Source organism: Dendropsophus ebraccatus, chromosome 6 (genome assembly GCF_027789765.1).
Source record: "Dendropsophus ebraccatus isolate aDenEbr1 chromosome 6, aDenEbr1.pat, whole genome shotgun sequence".
NCBI lineage: Eukaryota > Metazoa > Chordata > Amphibia > Anura > Hylidae > Dendropsophus > Dendropsophus ebraccatus.
In genome coordinates this window covers 62,619,184-62,637,756 of record NC_091459.1, presented here as the reverse complement: position 1 = coordinate 62,637,756, position 18,573 = coordinate 62,619,184, and the positions used below count along the sequence as shown (strand labels likewise).

General features: G+C 46.5%; 1 protein-coding gene across 3 annotated transcripts in view; it reads left to right on the top strand.

Moving 5' to 3' along the window:
• Nucleotides 1–6,139, top strand: part of LOC138795670 (probable cation-transporting ATPase 13A4) — a 276,072-nt gene extending 269,933 nt beyond the window's left edge. For all 3 annotated transcript variants that reach the window (XM_069975055.1, XM_069975057.1, XM_069975056.1), the window contains one exon: nt 5,633–6,139. In XM_069975055.1, the coding sequence (XP_069831156.1) occupies nt 5,633–5,881 (249 nt within the window). In that variant the 3' untranslated portion in view covers nt 5,882–6,139. The remainder of the gene's footprint in view (nt 1–5,632) is intronic.
• The last annotated feature ends 12,434 nt before the right edge of the window (nt 6,140–18,573 follow it).

Genomic DNA, 18,573 nt, shown 5'->3' with positions numbered 1-18,573 from the left:
GCTGTTGGGTTCTTTTCTCCCTAGCCTCCCTAATCTCTTCCAGTATGACGCAAGCACCGCCGGCCCAGATACTTATAGGCCAGTGTCATCTGTTCTCGCTAGCCAATCGCTGCTATCGACATGTAGGGTTCCTACGTGATGCTACGAGCTCCCAAAGACTCTCCTGCTTGATGATTGGCTGAGAAAAAGCCGCCAAACATGCAGGAAGAGGAAGATGCCATTGTCTCGAGTATGGCAAGATGCTCGTCCGAGTAATGAGTACCATCGAGTACCCTAATACTCGAACGAGTACCAAGCTCGGACGAGCATGCTCGCTCATCTCTAGTAAGCACACAATCACAGAAAGTGATTTCTTAACAAAAAACTGAAATGGCTGTGCATGCCCAAACCATGTTTTAAAGGTCTGCCTGGACATGGGAGCTGTTTGGGCATGTTTGTTTTTAAATATTTATTTTTCAAGTTCACATTATAACAAAAATATGAACGTACAGAGCTATACACAGGTCATAAAAACCTTGCAATTCCATCAAAACAAAAAAAAAATATGCGTAGTTAAAAAAAGAATCAGGGAGGCTCTCCACCTGGCCAGACTCTGGGCCCTCCCCGCCAAGAAGTACAGCCGAAAGTCCGGCAGGGACAGCCCGCCCTCACCTTCCATTAGTGTAAACACATCATATCGTAACCGAACTCTCTTCCGTCCCCAAATTAACCTATTCAATAACCTAACAAATTTTCCGAAACCAGGAGTCAGGAATCCAAACCAGGCATGCATTGAAATAGAGAACCTGCGGGAGAATTACCATCTTTATAATGGACTTTTTTTTAACAATGGGCTAATATTAACCCTTTAACGACCGTGGGTGTATATTTACGCTCTGCGGTCGCCTCGGGGAGTTCAGAGCGGGGCTGCGCGGTGACTCCACTCTGAACTGCCACAGTCCCGGGTGCGGCATGTAGCATAGGACCACGGCTATTAGCGGGCACAGTCCGATCGCCGTGCCCACTAATCAAGTTTTCAGATGCAGCTGTCAAAAACATGTCCAAGTCAACAATAACACTTCAGGAGATGATGCCAACACCACTGGAATGCAACTAGGAAAGCAGAGGAAGCATCTGACACCACAAAATCGCAGTATAAACCAGCTATTAACAGTTAGTTACGCGTGCGTATATACGTACGATATGTGTACGTCTAGCGATGCGTACGAAGTTTGTGCGACGCATACATGACATTCATGCGACCATTGCAGTGTGCACAGCAGAAGACAGGAAACATGGCAGAGACAGCTGCTCCATTCACCAGGCCCGAATTAAAGATCATGGTCCAGTTCTTTGATGACAGGGACTATGATTTAAGACAGGGATGTGTGAAAAACCCTAACCAACATAAAATAAAAAATTATACAGAAAGTTCTGCGTGCCCTTCGGAGACAGCTAAATGTCCAGAAGACCAGAGGGCAAATCCATCGAAAATGGTCGGATTTAAAATTAAAAAGCCCTGATATCCTAACCAAGCTTCGAAGAGAGATACGTCGCGGTGAGTAATATGACTGCATACCTCACAACTTTCTGCATGGTCAAAGAGGGACATTTCAGCTAAGTTCACACCTAGTGATGAGCGAGTGACAGTGACAGCAAACTAGGTTAGTGGGTGTTTGCATTCAGTGACAGCAAACGAGGTTACTGGGTGTTTTCATTCAGTGACAGCAAACTAGGTTACTGGGTGTTTGCATTCAGTAACAGCAAACTAGGTTACTGGGTGTTTGCATTCAGTAACAGCAAACTAGGTTACTGTGTGTTTCCATTCATTGACAGCAAACAAGGTTACTGGGTGTTTCCATTCAGTGACAGCAAACAAGGCTACTGGTTTTTTTCAATCAGTGACAGCAAACAAGGTTACTGGGTGTTTCCATTCAGTGACAGCAAACAAGGCTACTGGGTGTTTCCATTCAAATATGTAGTAGCAAATCTACAAATGGTAGTGCAAGCACTCTGCTGACCAAGTGCTTTGTGCTGCTGATACGTGCTAGACGTCTCGATCTAAAAAAAAGAGTAGTACAGTATGTGTGTTCATCCAGTGCTACGTGCTGCTACGTCATACATAAATACACAGGGTTGTACAAGCAGGCTGCTGTGCTACAATAAGGCACTCTGTTTACCAAGTGCTACGTGCTACATAATACAGCCGACCAGCTGTACCTATAAAATTTTCATACACCCTTTAATAACCAGGTAATTCACCTATAGAACATCGACTTGTGACTTTATTACCGGAAATTTTGTGGTGTTAGATGCTTCCCCTGCTGTCCCAGTTGCATTCCAGTGGTGTTGGCATAATTTCCTGAGGTGTCATTGTGGACTTGGTGAACCTCCAAGTGGTCGAATAGATGTTTTTCAATAATCGAATACTTGTTCCCATAGACTTTAATGGGATTGAATATTCGACTATCAGGAGATATGCGTACGCTTATAGAATATTCGAATATCAGGAGATATGCGTACGAAAGTTCTCAAAGTTCGGTTCGGTGACGAACCGAACTTTTTGCGAAGTTCGTAACGAATCTGGTTCGTTACGGTTCGGTTCGCTCATCCCTATTATAAATAAAAATAAATAAATAAACATGTTTGGTATCGCCCCGTGCATAATCGCCCAAAATATTAATTTATCATATTCCTGATCCCGCACAGTAAAGGGCGTAAGCGCAAAAAAATCCTGTCAAATCCCATCAAATCCAGAAAAAAGTCGCGATCAAAAAGTCGCATATGCTCAATTAAGGTACCGATAGGAAGAACACATCCCCCACATGTTCGGGGGTTCCCAACATCTGCTGGTAACGCTCAGCCAATCAGTGGGCTACCCTGCCACAGCCACTGATTGGCTGAGCAGGACTTCCTGCCGAGAACCCCTGAAGCAAGTCGAAGCGGGAAGGAGGGGATGTATGCCCTGGCCGCCCGGGGGGGTTAACATACATACTCGCAGCAGGATGTCAATCCTGCTGCAAGTATGTATTCTCATAGGGATGCACTGACACTGGATCCACAGCAGATTCTGTCAGTGGATCCGGTGTGTGTGAGGCACCCTTAAAAGGTTTTAGATCATGCACATAACAAACCAGACTTTTCCCTTAACTCATTGTGAATGGAGTGTACTGAACCTTTTTAGACAAGCCACAAATGCAAATGAAATGACCCTGGCTGTAAAGGGAATAGCTGCTGCCCGATCTGCTCAAACATCTCAGAAGGCCTCAGCTTGCCTCTAGTCTGAACAGCTTTATAATAGTCAACAGGGAGTCTCAGCCAGTTATTGGCTGAGCAGGCTGTCACCGCAGATGAGTCTGTCTCGGATGTTTTGGCCAAACCCCTTGCCTCTAAAGCCTGTTTTGGCCTTAATGACCTAGCGAATTTTTCAAAATCTGACCTGTCTCACTTTATGTGCTTATATCTCAGTGATGCTTTAACGTATGCTAGTGATTCTGAAATTGTATTTTCGTAACATATGGCATTTTATGTTAGTGGCAAAATTTGGTCACTACTTGGTGTTTTTTGTGAAAAACATCAAAATATCATGAAAAATTCAAAAATTTTGCATTTTATGAACTTTGAAATTCTCTGCTTCTAAAAAAGGAAGTCTTATCACATAAATTAGTTGCTAAATCACATTACCAATATGTAAACCACGTAAACCACTGTATGGGCACAGAGCAGGGCTCAGAAGGGAAGGAGCGCTAATTAGCTTTTTTAATGCTGATTTTGCTGAAGAAGTTTCTGAGCGCCAGGTGCATTTGCAGTGCCCCTATAGTGCCAGTGGAGTAAAATCCCCCCATAAGGCACCCAATTTTCAAAAGTACACCCCTTTAAAGAATTCATTTTGGGGTAGGATGAGCATTTTGACCCCACAGGTATTAGAGGAAAGTATTCAAATTTAGACAGTAAAAATGAAAAACCTGAATTTTTCCAATAATATGTTCGTTTAGTATGAAATTTCATAATTTCACGAGGAACAGGAGAAAAAAGTACCCCAAAAGTACTCAGGTACTTCTGAATACAACCGTGCCCCATATGTGGGCATAAACCACTGTATGGGCACACAGGAGGGCTCAGAAGGGAAGGAGTGCCAATTAGCTTTTTCAATGCAGATTTTGCTAAAGAAGTTTCTGGGCGCCAGGTGCGTTTGCAGCGCCCCTGTAGTGCCAGCGGAGTAAAATCTCCCCATAAGTCACTCCCTTTTGGAAAGTACACCCCTCAAAGAATTCATTTTGGGGTGTGTTGAGCATTTTGACCCCACAGGTATTAGAGGAGGGCTCAGAAGGAAGGGAGCGCCAATTTGCTGGAGCAAAACAGCAGCTAGTAATAGTTATTAGAATAGCGCAGTTACTAAAATAAAATAAAAAAATGAAATTACAGGTAATGTGGGGTGGTTACAGGCAACCTGGGGTGGTTCCGGGTAATCTGGACGTGGTTACGGGCAACCTGGGGTGGTTACGGGTAACCTGGGGAGGATACGGACAACATGGGGTGGTTATGGACAATCTGGGGTGGTTATGGGCAACCTGCTGTGGTTACCGGTAATCTGGAGGTGGTTACGGGCAACCTGGAGTGGTTACAGGCAACCTGCTGTGGTTACGGACAATCTGGAGTGGTTATGGAGAGTTTCCCTGGCAATTTGGGGTGGTTACGGGAAATGTGCGGTGGGTAGAGGCAACGTGAGGTGGTTATGTGCAATCTGGGGGGGGGGGGGGGTTTACGTGTAATCTGGTGTGATAACGAGCAACCTGGGATGGTTACAGGCAACCTGCTGTGGTTACGGGCAATGTGGGGTGGTTATGGGCAACATGGGGTGGTTACGGACAATCTGGGGTGGTTACGGATAAACTGAAGTGCTTATAGGTAATCTGGGGTGGGTACCTGTAATTTGGGGTGGTTACGGCAATCTGGCGTGGTTACGAACAATCTGGAGAGGGTCATTGGCAATTTGGGGTGGTCAGTAGCAACGTGCGGTGGTCAGTGGCAACGTGGGGTGGTCAGTGGCAACGTGCGGTAGTCAGTGGCAATGTGCGGTGGTCAGTGGCAACGTGCGGTGGTTCTGTGCAATCTGGGGGGTTACATGTAATTTGGCGTGATTACAGGCAACCTGGGGTGGATATGCGCAACCTGTTGTGGTTACAGGCAACCTGGGGGGGTTACAGACAATCTGGGATTGTTACAGATAAACTGAAGTGCTTATAGGTATCCTGGGGTGGGTACATGTAATTTGGGGTGGTTACGGGCAATCTGGGGGTGTCACTGGCAATTTGGGGTGGTTACGGGCAACGTGCGCTGGTTATGGTCAATGTGCGGTGGTTACGGGCAACGTGTGGAGGTTACGGACAACGTGCGGTGGTTACGTGTAATCTGGAGTTATTACAGGCAACCTGGGGCAGTTATGGACAACCTGCGGTGGTTACGGGCAACCTGTGGTGGTTACAGGTAACCTGCGGTTGCGTTTTGGCACCGCTTTTCATGAAGTCCCTGGATGCTCTTTTAATATTGTAGCAAATATGTCTGTTCTTTCATAGGAATATTGGGTTATGTTTTTTTAACATCTGCCAAAACCTAATTTTTACAGTTTCCCTTCTTAATGATTGCTTTTCAGGATTTCATTCTGGATAACAGGGCACTCTGGTTGGCTTTGAAGAGACACCTAAACATTAAATCTGGTAGTAAATATAAAAAGTTTCGTACAGTTTTGGAAGAGGACATGGATTGGCCTCCAATTGGAACTACAACTTATAGGAGTGACATGAAGACCATTGGGGATGGCAAAATTTACATTAACCATGGTTATGAAGATGACAATGCTTTGAATGCTGGACAGTGTTATAAAAGTGGACATCAAAAGTAAAAAAATCGAAAAAAAATCCTTGTGCTTTGAAAATGAAGGCTTGGTTTGAAGTACAAAAATTCTATATATAAATCTTTGTGTTCTTTATAATGTAGATGTTGACACTACAAATTGACTTGTAGGAGCTTTGTTGTTTTAACAAAGCAAACAAAATTACTTTATTTCTGTTTTTGTGTTCCATTCCTTTATCCCAAGAGGGTCTACCAACCAACTAACATGTCCCCCAACATTTCTAATAAATCCTTTACCTATTTTTAATTCCCTCGAGTCAATATTTGTTTATATTTCTTTACATTTAAACTAATTCTCTGACATGGCTAAAAGTGAGAGACAACCATCTTCTTAGAATTTCCAATCTAGCCAAACACAATGCTATTTTTGATCAATAATCTTTGAAGTCCTTACTTCATTCTAGTTTGCATGTAACAAATGTAGTATCGATCTCATAATTTTATCATGCCTTCAACCAATAAAATATACAAAAATTAGAGCAAAAAAAAAAATGCAACAGGTTTCTGCAAGACACATTAGAACTCCAGCGGTATGCAATAAATAGTGTTGCAGTAAATAGAGTTCTAATGTGTCATGCAGAAACATCTGAAACTAGAAATGAGTGAAGCCAATCTAGCTGTCAATTCAGTTCGTTCTGCGGAACAAATGCACAATGATTTGTGTGTGAATTTAGCCTATTTGTGTAGTTTTTAATGTATGCCTCATAGCAACAAATGACAGATGAATAATTTTGAGCAGTTTTTATAATCATGCCCCAATTAGGAAACAAAACAGTGTCATACTGGAGTATGTTGGGCTCTTCAAAGGAAGTGAGTCTAAGGAACCAACTCACATTTATACAAAAACAATGCAATTTCAGTTTTGCAGACATTGTAAATATAACCTGCACAAAAGAATTTAGGCTACATTCACACTTTCAGAAGTTTTTCAGGGCCATATTAGAATACCTGAAAGCATCCACAATCTGCAAAAAAATAATCCATGATGCATCCATATTGCATCCGTAATCCGTATTTGTGATAAATTGTTGATATATTGTCGTATAAGTTGATAAATTGTTTACAAAGATTATTCATCTGCATTTTTTACACTTAGGTTACAGATGTTTCATCCATAAAAATTACAGTTCCGCCAAAATTATGTCCACTTCCATAGACTTCTTTGGCACCATTTGTACCACATTGCTGATTTCAGATTGCACCTGTACCTGCAAGGAAGTGGCTTAGTGACCCCCTTCCTTGTTGGGATGCGTGCAGTGCAGGGGGGGGACATCTTCAGCACATTGCTCTGTGGGGCAGGTGCCTCTGGACAGTGCAGCAGCCTGTGATTGGCTGAGTAGGCTGTCACTCTTATCTGGAGAGTGAAACCCCGCTTGGCCAATTAGTGGCTGAGGTGCTGTTCCATCGCAGTCAGTCACAATCGATCACAATCAGATCAGACAATTAGTGACTGAGACAAGACAGCACCGCCAGTGATTGACCAAGTGGGCTGTCACTCTCCAGGTAAAAGTGACAGCCCACTCAGCCAATCACAGACTGTGGTGCTGTCCTGTCTCAGTCAGTCACTGATTTAGCTGAGCAGCTTAGCCAATTAGTGACTGACTAAGATGGGAAAGCACAGCAACCAAGCTTTGGGGCTGTCAGTGGTCCAGTGGAGGCCAAAGAGGATGCCAGGGGAACATGGACAGGTAAGTGAACTTTGGAAAACTTTTCGATCAGATACTTGATTGAAAACGAATCTTTTGAGTAGTGAAATACTCAATCAAATAGCTACTTGATCGAGTATTGTTCAATTATCTCTAATACCGACTCAGGAGTAAAAAGATCTCTGTCCATTGATATTTTTGTACATTGTGATCAGATCGCCCCTAAGATGTCTTTTTTCTAAACTAAACAACCCCAAACTTGATACCCTGTCTTGGTACTGTAAACCACCCATTTCCTTAACCCCTTAGGGACACAGCCAGTTTTGGCGTTTATGACACAACTACATTTTTCAAATACGACATATGTCACTTTATTTATCAATAACTTTGAAATGCTTTTATCAATCCTTGTGATTCTAAGATTGTTTTTTTCGTGACATATTCTACTTTATTGTAGGGGTAAATTTGGGTTGAAACCTTAAGAGTTTTTTTGTGAAAAACTCCAAAATGTTGTGAAAAGTTAAAAATAGCATTTCTCTACATTTGAAAGTCTCTGCCAAAGAGAAATAGTAATACTACATAAATTATTTATTAATTATTTTGCAATATTTGACTAATCCTCTGATTTCCTTACCTTCCCTTATATTGGAACTTGATGCTTATTCTCATTTTAGTAATTACAAAATTAATCTTGCTAAAAGTACTGCTATGCATGTATCCCCATCCCTTCCTTGGTACAACATATTAAACAGTCCTTTTCTTTTGCATGGCACCCCTCTGCATTACAATATTTAGTTTATATTCCTGCGAAATCATTATATTGTTTGCTTTAAACTTCCCTCCTTTATCACAACAAAAAGTCGGATACTGCCAGGTGGGAGAGGAAGGATTTCTTGTGGCTGGGTCGCATTAATATTGTGAAAATGAATCATTTCCCGAGACTGTTGAATCTCTTTCAAAGTATGCCTATACTCATCCCGAGATCCTTTTTCTCATCCTTGACAAAACTCTTCTATCGTTTTGTTTCGGTGAAAACGCCCACGCATTGCAAGGGAGGTTCTTGTCAGGAAAAAGTTGTGTGGAGGCCTTGCTTTGCCTGATCTTCTATTATCTTGAGGTTATCCATTCTAGGATTCTGGACTCTTTTCTGTGGCTAACCTCTAAGCAGTGGGTGGCTATGTAACATTGCAGTTCTAGCAGGGAACCTAGTATGTGGCCTTAGCTACCTAGAAATGCTATGGCAGGTACTATGCCCCCAGTTCGGAAATCTTTGTTAGAGGCTCTCTTCTATATCCAAAATGCACCAGCTTTTTACATCAAATGGCCCTTTCTCTATGGTAATGGGTAACCTGGCCATTCAACCAGCCTTGAAGGCCTTATCCTTCTTGGGCTTTTCTTGCACCAGAGGGATCTGTTTTGCTAATAAGGTCAAGGATGATGTACTTATGTCATATGAAAATTTGGTTCCTGCAAACTGATCCACTAAAAGAATTGAGTTCTATCCTTTATTCCTGGAGATGTGGAATGGACAAAAAATTGCTTATACATATTTGATTAAACAGGTAGTAGTCAGCTCACCCAGCTACCAGTCCTGACACAGGTGCACGGCAAACCCGGAACCAGGATCACAAATAGGAATATGAAAAATGTCCAGCACCCATTCCTCGGGTAAAATGCAGTTTCTTTATTAGAAAAATCTTCACAAAACAGGAATGCAAAAAACAGTTTAGGCGTTTCGGCGGTTTCCACACCTTGATCACAACTGAGTTTAGCATGGAATACATACTGCCTACATTTATAGGGCAGATTTTTGCCATCACATGATCCATAATTAAAACAAGTAACAACACATGTTAAAAGCACAAATTGGAGACTCTTGACAGAGCAAAGTGAAATGTACATTGTAAACAGTTACCATAGCAGATATTTAAAGAGGACCTGTCACCCCCGTGCCGGGGTGACAGGCTCCCGACCCCCCGTTAGATCCTCCTATATTCACGTGATCCCGCCGGGTCCCGCTTCCTGAGCCGGTCGGGTCACAGAGATATGAGCGCCCGAAGCCCGATGCCCATAGAGAATGACGGAGCATCAGACTCCCCATTCATTCTCTATGGGCATCTGACTCTGCTGTCAGCGCGCGCGTCGGGCTTCAGGCGCTCATATCTCCGTGACCCGACCGGCTCAGGAAGTGGGACCCGGCGGGATCACATGAGTATAGGGGGATCTAACGGGGGGTCGGGAGCCTGTCACCCCAGCACGGGGGGTGACAGGTCTCCTTTAAGTACATAATTTAAAGGGGTAGTGCGGCGGTAAACAATTATTCACTAAATAACACACATTACAAAGTTATACAACTTTGTAATGTATGTTATGTTAGTGAATGGCCCCCTTCCTCGTGTTTCCCCCCACCCATGCCACCCCCGGAAGTGTAGTGCTCTATACTCACCTGATTCGTGTCGACCCCATCCACCATCTTGAAACAATGATGTCATCTTCGGCTCCGACCATCCCTAGTGCCGGCCGCCCTCTGCCGCGTCATCAGCTGCTTAGCCGCGATTGGATGAGCACAGTTATACTCAGCCAATCGCGGCTGAGCAGCTGATGACGTGGCAGAGGGCAGCCTGGCACGAGAGACGGTCGCAGCGGTTCGGCTGCCCGCCCGGAGATGACATCATTGTCATGAAAGGGCGGATGGGGGGGCGACACGAATCAGGTGAGTATAGAGCACTACACTTCCGGGTGGGGGGAAACACGGGGAAGGGGGGCATTCACTAACATAACATACATTACAAACTTGTATAACTTTGTAATGTGTGTTATTTAGTGAATAATCGCTTACCGCCACACTACCCCTTTAAATCCAAACACATGGAAAACAACTACACTACCGTTCAAAAGTTTAGGGTCACATTGAAATGTCCTTATTTTTGAAGGAAAAGCACTGTACTTTTCACTGAAGATAACTGTAAACTAGTCCTAACTTTAAAGAAATACACTCTATACATTGCTAATGTGGTAAATGACTATTCTAGCTGCAAATGTCTGGTTTTTGGTGCATTATCTACATAGGTGTATAGAGGCCCATTTCCAGCAACTATCACTCCAGTGTTCTAATGGTACAATGTGTTTGCTCATTGGCTCAGAAGGCTAATTGATGATTAGAAAACCCTTGTGCAATCATGTTCACACATCTGAAAACAGTCTAGCTCGTTACAGAAGCTACAAAACTGACCTTCCTTTGAGCAGATTGTGTTTCTGGAGCATCACATTTGTGGGGTCAATTAAACGCTCAAAATGGCCAGAAAAAGAGAACTTTCATCTGAAACTCGACAGTCTATTTTTGTTCTTAGAAATGAAGGCTATTCCATGCGAGAAATTGCTAAGAAATTGAAGAGTTCCTACAACGGTGTGTGTACTACTCCCTTCAGAGGACAGCACAAACAGGCTCTAACCAGAGTAGAAAAAGAAGTGGGAGGCCGTGTTGCACAACTAAGCAAGAAGATAAGCACATTAGAGTCTCTAGTTTGAGAAACAGATGCCTCACAGGTCCCCAATTTGCATCTTCATTAAATAGTACCCGCAAAACACCAGTGTCAACATCTACAGCAGGGGTCTCAAACTCGCGGCCCTCGGGACACTAGTTTGTGGCCCCCACCTCACCCAGTGTCCCGCATTATATGTGGCCTGACCCAGTGACGTCGCTAGGCATTAAGATTCGGGGCCCCGGACAGGAAAGTCACAATCTTTTGCCTACTGACGTCAAACTACAGGAGGCAGTGCCGGCGCCCGACAGCGATTGCCCCCAGAATATCCCCCCTGCCCGGGCACTCAATGCGTCAGCATTGCCCTCTCTCCCCCTCTCTCCCCTAAGGCCGGATCCCTCGGACGTACAGCACGCTGAGGACGCGCTGCTCAGTGACGTCATCCGGCCCATCACTCATTGGATGGACGGCCGTGGCGGCTCCACGCTCCTGCGGCGCCTCTCTCCTGCCTCTAGTCTACACGGGCTGGAATGAAGTCACCCAGCAGTTGTGCCCTACGACCGGCGATGACGGATCCAAGCTGGTGAGTATTCTATTGTAACCCAGGGGATGGTGGCCGGGGGGTGGGAAGGCTGGGGGGTTGGCAGTGTGTGTGTGGGGGGGGGGATGGTGTCCAGGTGGGGTAGTGTGTGTAGGGGGGGAGTAAGGTGAGCTAGTGTGTGTAGGGGGGGTCACGTGGGGTAGTGTGTGTGGGGTCAGGTGGGATAGTCTGCGTACTATATGGGGGCATTGGATACTATGTGGGCACTATATGGGGGCATTGGCTACTATGTGGGCACTATATGGGGGCATTGGCTACTATGTGGGCACTACATGGGGGCATTGGATACTATTTGGGCACTATATGGGGGCATTGGATACTATGTGGGCACTATATGAGGGCATTGGCTACTATGTGGGCACTATATGGGGGCATTGGATACTATGTGCACACTATATGGGGGCATTGGATACTATGTGGGCACTATATGGGGGCATTGGATACTATGTGGGGCATATATGGGCGCATTGGCTGCTATGTGGGCATTATATGGGGGCATTGGATACTATGTGGGCACTATATGGGGGCATTGGATACTATGTGGGCACTATATGGGGGCATTGGATACTATATAGGGCACTGTATGGGGGATTGGCTACTATGTGGGGCACTATATGGGGGCATTAGCTATTATGTGGGGCACTATATGGGGGATTGGCTACTATGTGGGGCACTATATGGGTGCATTGGCTATTATGAGTGGCACTATATGGGGGGATTGGCTACTATGTGGGGCACTATATGGGGGGATTGGCTACTATTGGGGCACTTTATGGGGTTATTGGTTACTATGTTGGGCACTATATGGGGGGATTGGATACTATGTGGGGCACTATATGGGGGGATTGGATACTATATAGGGCACTATAATTGGGATTGGATACTATATGGGGTACTATTCAGTCAGCAGCATGTGGTGACTGTAGGGGAGTGACAATGGAGGGTTGCTATCTTGTTTTTCTTGTGGAAACCCTGATGCGGCCCAGCCTCACCCAGACTCTACCTCCAGTGGCCCCCGGGTAAATTGAGTTTGAGACCCCTGATCTACAGTGAAGAGGCGGCTGTGGGATTTTGGGAGTGGAAAAGAAAAAGCCATATCTGAGACTGGCCAATAAAAGAAAAAGATTAACATGGGCAAAAGAACACAGACATTGGACAGAGCTAGACTGGAAAAAAATGTTGTGGACGGATGAATCCAAGTTTGAGGTGTTTGGATCACAAAGAAGAACGTTTGTGAGACGCAGAAGAAATGAAAAGATTCTAGAAGAATGCCTGACGCCATCTGTTAAGCATGATGGAGGTAATGTGATGGTCTGGGGTTGCTTTGGTGCTGGTAAGGTGGGAGATTTGTACAGGGTAAAAGGGATTCTGAATAAGGAAGGCTATCACTCAATTTTGCAACGCCATGCCATACCCAGTGGACAGCGCTTGATTGGAGCCAATTTCATCCTACAACAGGACAATGACCCTAAACACACCTCCAAATTGTGCAAGAACTATTTACAGCAGAAGCAGGCAGCTGGTATTCTATAGGTAATGGAGTGGCCAGCGCAGTCACCAGATCTAAACCCCATTGAGCTGTTGTGGGAGCAGCTTGACCGTATGGTACGCCAAAAGTGCCCATCCAACTAATCCAACTTGTGGGAGCTGCTTCTAGAAGAGTGGGGTGCAATTTCTCCAGCTTACCTCAACAGATTAATAGCTAGAATGCTGTAATTGCTGCAAAAGGTGGATTCTTTGATGAAAGCAAAGTTTGATGTAAAATCAGTGTTATTTTAAATACAAATCATTATTTCTAACCTTGTCAATGTCTTGACTCTCATTTCTATTCATTTCACAACTTGTGGTGGTGAACAAGTGTGACTTTTCATAGAAAACACAAAATTGTTTGGGTGACCCGAAACTTTTGAACAGTAGTGTATATACATATATAGAGTTGCAATATTTAAAAATAAATCCTTAATTTGTAAATTGTCACAACCTATTTCCTACAGTGTGAACAGGGACACATAAATTCTGTATAGATTAGCCACCTATTTCTTATAGTATAAACAGGGACACAAATTCTGTATAGATAAGCAATAGAGATAAGCGAACGTGCTCATCCGAGCTTGGTACTCGATTATTGCATCGTTGTTGCTGGGCCTTAACTGGCACCCAATTTAGACTACTGGTGTGCCTGCCCTTGCCGGTAATGGCCACTTTATGTTTTTTTATTTTCTAACCTTCAATTTAAATTTTAAAATCAAATCGACTTCAATTCAAGTGCAATTTTGCAGGGCTGTCTGGTCATCTATTATATCTCCAAAATACATGCCACTGTTCAAAGGAACAGACAATGGAACACTCTCAGGGGAACACTCTCAGAAGAAGTCAGTAGTTACATTATGCAGGGAATGTTACCCCAACTGCTACAGTCAAATTGAAAATCGAAAGGGTGCTGGGGGTTGTTGGCTACTTGTTGGCTACTGCTGGGCCTTAACTGGCATCCATGTAGACTACTGGTGTGCCTGCCCTTGCCTCGTTGTTGCTGAGCCTTAACTGGCACCCATGTAGACTACTTGTGGCCGCCCTTGCCTTGTTGTTGCTGGGCCTTAACTGGCACCCATGTAGACTACTGATGTGCCTGCCCTTGCCTCGTTGTTGCTGGGCCTTAACTGACACCCATGTAGACTACTGGTGTGCCTGCCCTTGCCTCGTTGTTGCTGGGCCTTAACTGGCATCCATGTAAACTATGGTGTTCCTGCCTTTGCCTCGTTGTTGCTGGGCCTTAATTGGCATCCATGTAGACTACTGGTGTGCCTGCCCTTGCCTCGTTGTTGCTGGGCCTTAACTGGCATCCATGTAGGCTATTGGTGTGACTGCCCTTGTCTCGTTGTTGCTGGGCCTTAACTGGCATCCATGTAGACTACTGGTGTGCCTGCCCTTGCATCGTTGTTGCTGGGCCTTAACTGGCACCCATGTAGACTACTGGTGTGCCTGCCCTTGCCGGTAATGGCCACTTTATGTTTTTTTATTTTCTAACCTTCAATTTAAATTTTAAAATCAAATCGACTTCAATTCAAGTGCAATTTTGCAGGGCTGTCTGGTCATCTATTGTATCTCCAAGATACACGCCACTGTTCAAAGGAACAGACAGGGGAACACTCTCAGGGGAACACTCTCCAAGGCCTTTGACAGTTTCATGGCACCCCAGTAAGACTATGTCAACCGTCTCCAGTCTAGACAGATTAGGGGGGAAGCCTTCAGGAAGATGGTGAGGGAGTACCTTGCTGACCATACCACCGTCCTTCCCGATCACTCTGCTAGTTACAACTACTTAGTTTCAAAGCTGGATACGTGGCCCCAACTGGCGCTTTACGCCTTGGAGGTGCTGGCCTGCCCTTCCGCTAGCGTGTTATCAGAGCGTTTGTTTTTCAGTGCAGCTGGTGCCATCATCACTGATAAGCGCACCCACCTGTCCACTGACAGCGCTGACAGGCTGACGTTTATAAAAATGAACAAAGCCTGGATTTCACCTGAATCCAACTGTCCACCCGGGGAAAGCAGCTGAACATGAAGATTCTTGGTATCTCCTCTCCTCCTCCTCCTCTTCCTACAATTCTCAGCCAACTGCCAAGTCTTCTTCCGCCATGCAGGGTCTGGCCTAATTATTGGGAGGCTCAATTGCTTCCTCACTCCTAATGGTTCTCTGTGTCCTAACTGCCATGCTCTGACGTCACACTACGTCTGCGGAGGAGCGGGACTTGTTGACGGGGGCCTGCCGATCGCGCCCCCGCCAACCAGCCTGCTGTTCTATTTTATTCTTTTTGTATAGCCATGGCCGGGGCCTCTCCACCCCCGATCGAGAGGCATCAAGTGTACCCTTGATGGTGAGTGCTGACTGACAACTGGCCTAGCCAGTTAGCTGTCAACACCCGGGTTCATGTCCACTACATATCCCAGCCAGTGGCGGATTAAATGTACCCTGGGCCCCGGGCTGTCCACCCAACCTGGGCCCCCCCCCCCAGTCAATCTGCCCACATTATGATCCGCTACTGCCCCCCCCCCCCACGCTGTCCCCAAAAAAAACACTGCCTGCCTCCCCTCCCTGCTGACCCCAATAAACATAATGTTTGGTCCCTTGCTGCTACCCCCAGTAAGCATTGCCCACCCCACTTCCCCCAATAAACATATTGCCAACTCACCCTGATGTTGCCTCCCCCCCCAAGGTCACAGCAGCACAGAGGATGACAGGAGAGGAGGGGGCTGATCTTATAGGGGAGGTCACAGCAGCACAGAGGATGTCAGGAGAGGAGGGTGCTGGTCTATAGGGGAGGTCACAGCACCACAGAGGATGTCAGGAGAGGAGGGGGCTGATCTTATAGGAGAGGTCACAGCAGCACAGAGGATGTCAGGAGAGGAGGGGGCTGATCTTATAGGGGAGGTCACAGCAGCACAGAGGATGTCAGGAGAGGAGGGTGCTGGTCTATAGGGGAGGTCACAGCAGCACAGAGGATGTCAGGAGAGGAGGGGGCTGATCTTATAGGAGAGGTCACAGCAGCACAGAGGATGTCAGGAGAGGAGGGGGCTGATCTTATAGGGGAGGACACAGCAGCACAGAGGATGTCAGGAGAGGAGGGTGCTAATCCTATAGGAGATGGTCCCCCTTTCCCCCCCTTATAGATGACCCCCCTCTTTCCCCTTTTATAGATGGTCCCCCTCTTTCCCCCCCTTATAGATGGTCCCCCTCTTTCCCTCCTCCCTTATAGATGGTCCCGCTCTCCCCCCCCTTATAGATGGTCCCCCTCTTTCCCCCCTTATAGATGGTCCCCCTCTTTCCCTCTCTATAGATGGTCCCCCTCTCTCCCCCTTTATAAATGGTCCCCCTCTTTTCCCCTTTATAGATGGTCCCCCTCTTTCCCCCCCTTATAGATGGTCCCCACTCTTTCCCTCTCTATAGATGGTCCCCCTCTCTCCCCCTTTATAAATGGTCCCCCTCTTCCCCCCCTTATAGATGTTCCCCCTCTTTCCCCCTTATAGATGGTCCCCCTCTTTCCCCCCTTATAGATGGTCCCCCTCTTTTCCCCTTTATAGATGGTCCCCCTCTCTCCCCCTTTATAGATGGTCCCACTCTTTCCCCCCTTTATAGATGGTCCCCCTCTTTCCCCCCTTTATAGATGGTCCCCCTCTTTCCCCCCTTTATAGATGGTCCCCCTCTTTCCCCCCTTATAGATGGTCCCCCTCTCCCCCCTCCCTTATAGATGGTCCCCCTCTTTCCCTCTCTATAGATGGTCCCCCTCTTTCCCCCCTTTATAGATGGTCCCCCTCTTTTTCCCTTTATAGATGGTCCCCCTCTTTTCCCCTTTATAGATGGTCCCGCTCTTTCCCCCCTTTATAGATGGTCCCCCTCTTTCCCCCCTTTATAGATGGTCCCCCTCTTTCCCCCCTTTATAGATGGTCCCCCTCTTTCCCCCCTTTATAGATGGTCCCCCTCTTTCCCCCCTTATAGATGGTCCCCCTCTTTTCCCCTTTATAGATGGTCCCCCTCTTCCCCCCCTTTATAGATGGTCCCCCTCTTTCCCCCCTTTATAGATGGTCCCCCTCTTTTTCCCTTTATAGATGGTCCCCCTCTTTCCCCCCTTTATAGATGGTCCCCCTCTTTTTCCCTTTATAGATGGTCCCCCTCTTTATAGATGGTCCCCCTCTTTTTCCCTTTATAGATGGTCCCCCTCTTTATAGATGGTCCCCCTCTTTCCCCTCTTTATAGATGGTCCCCCTCTTTTTCCCTTTATAGATGGTCCCCCTCTTTATAGATGGTCCCCCTCTTTCCCCCCTTTATAGATGGTCCCCCTCTTTATAGATGGTCCCCCTCTTTTTCCCTTTATAGATGGTCCCCCTCTTTTTCCCTTTATAGATGGTCCCCCTCTTTATAGATGGTCCCCCTCTTTCCCCCCTTTATAGATGGTCCCCCTCTTTATAGATGGTCCCCCTCTTTATAGATGGTCCCCCTCTTTCCCCCCTTTATAGATGGTCCCCCTCTTTTTCCCTTTATAGATGGTCCCCCTCTTCCCCCCCCCCCCTTATAGATGGTCCCCCTCTGCTCCCCCCCCCTTGCACAGCAGTCAGTAAATAAAAAAACAAAACACAACTCACCTGCCATCCGTTCCCCCGTCGATCCTCTCGGCTCCTGGTCTGTCCCCGGCTGCCTCCGGCTGATGATGCGGCTGCCGGGGGTGTCTCGTCCTCTCCCCGGCAGCGCGCGCATCACACAGCTTACTGTGCCGCCTGGGCCCTGACTTCCGGTACAGAGCGTCTCTAACGTGCGCTCTTAATACCGGAAGTCAGGGCTTAGGCGGCACAGTGAGCTGTGTGATGCGCGCGCTGCCAGGGAGAGGACGAGACACCCCCGGCAGCCGCACATCAGCCGAAGGCAGCCGGGGACTCCTGTGACCGCAAGCGAAATAATGCTTGCGGTCATAAGAGTGCAGTGGCGGATTATAATGTGGGCGGCGCGGTATGGGCCCCCCCGGAGCCTCGGGCCCCGGGCGGCCGCCCAAACCGCCCACATTATAATCCGCCACTGATCCCAGCTCCTGGACTGTGTGTTCAAGGCCCTGTCTGGCCTAATTTTTGTGAGGCTCACTTGCTTCCTCACTGACTTGTAATGGTTCTCTGGGTGCTCAATGCCATGCTGCTTCTGGCCTAATTTTTGGGAGGCTCACTTGCTTCTTCACTGACTTGTAATGGTTATCTGTGTGTTCAAGGCCCTGCGGTGTCTGGTCTAATTTTTGGGAGACTCACTTGCTTACTCACTGACTTGTAATGGTTATCTGTGTGTTCAAGGCCGTGCTGTGTCTGGCCTTATTTTTGGGAGGCTCACTTGCTTCCTCACTGACTTGTAATGGTTATCTGTGTGCTCAATGCCATGCTAGGTCTGGTATAATTTTTGGAAGGCTAACTGGCTACCGCT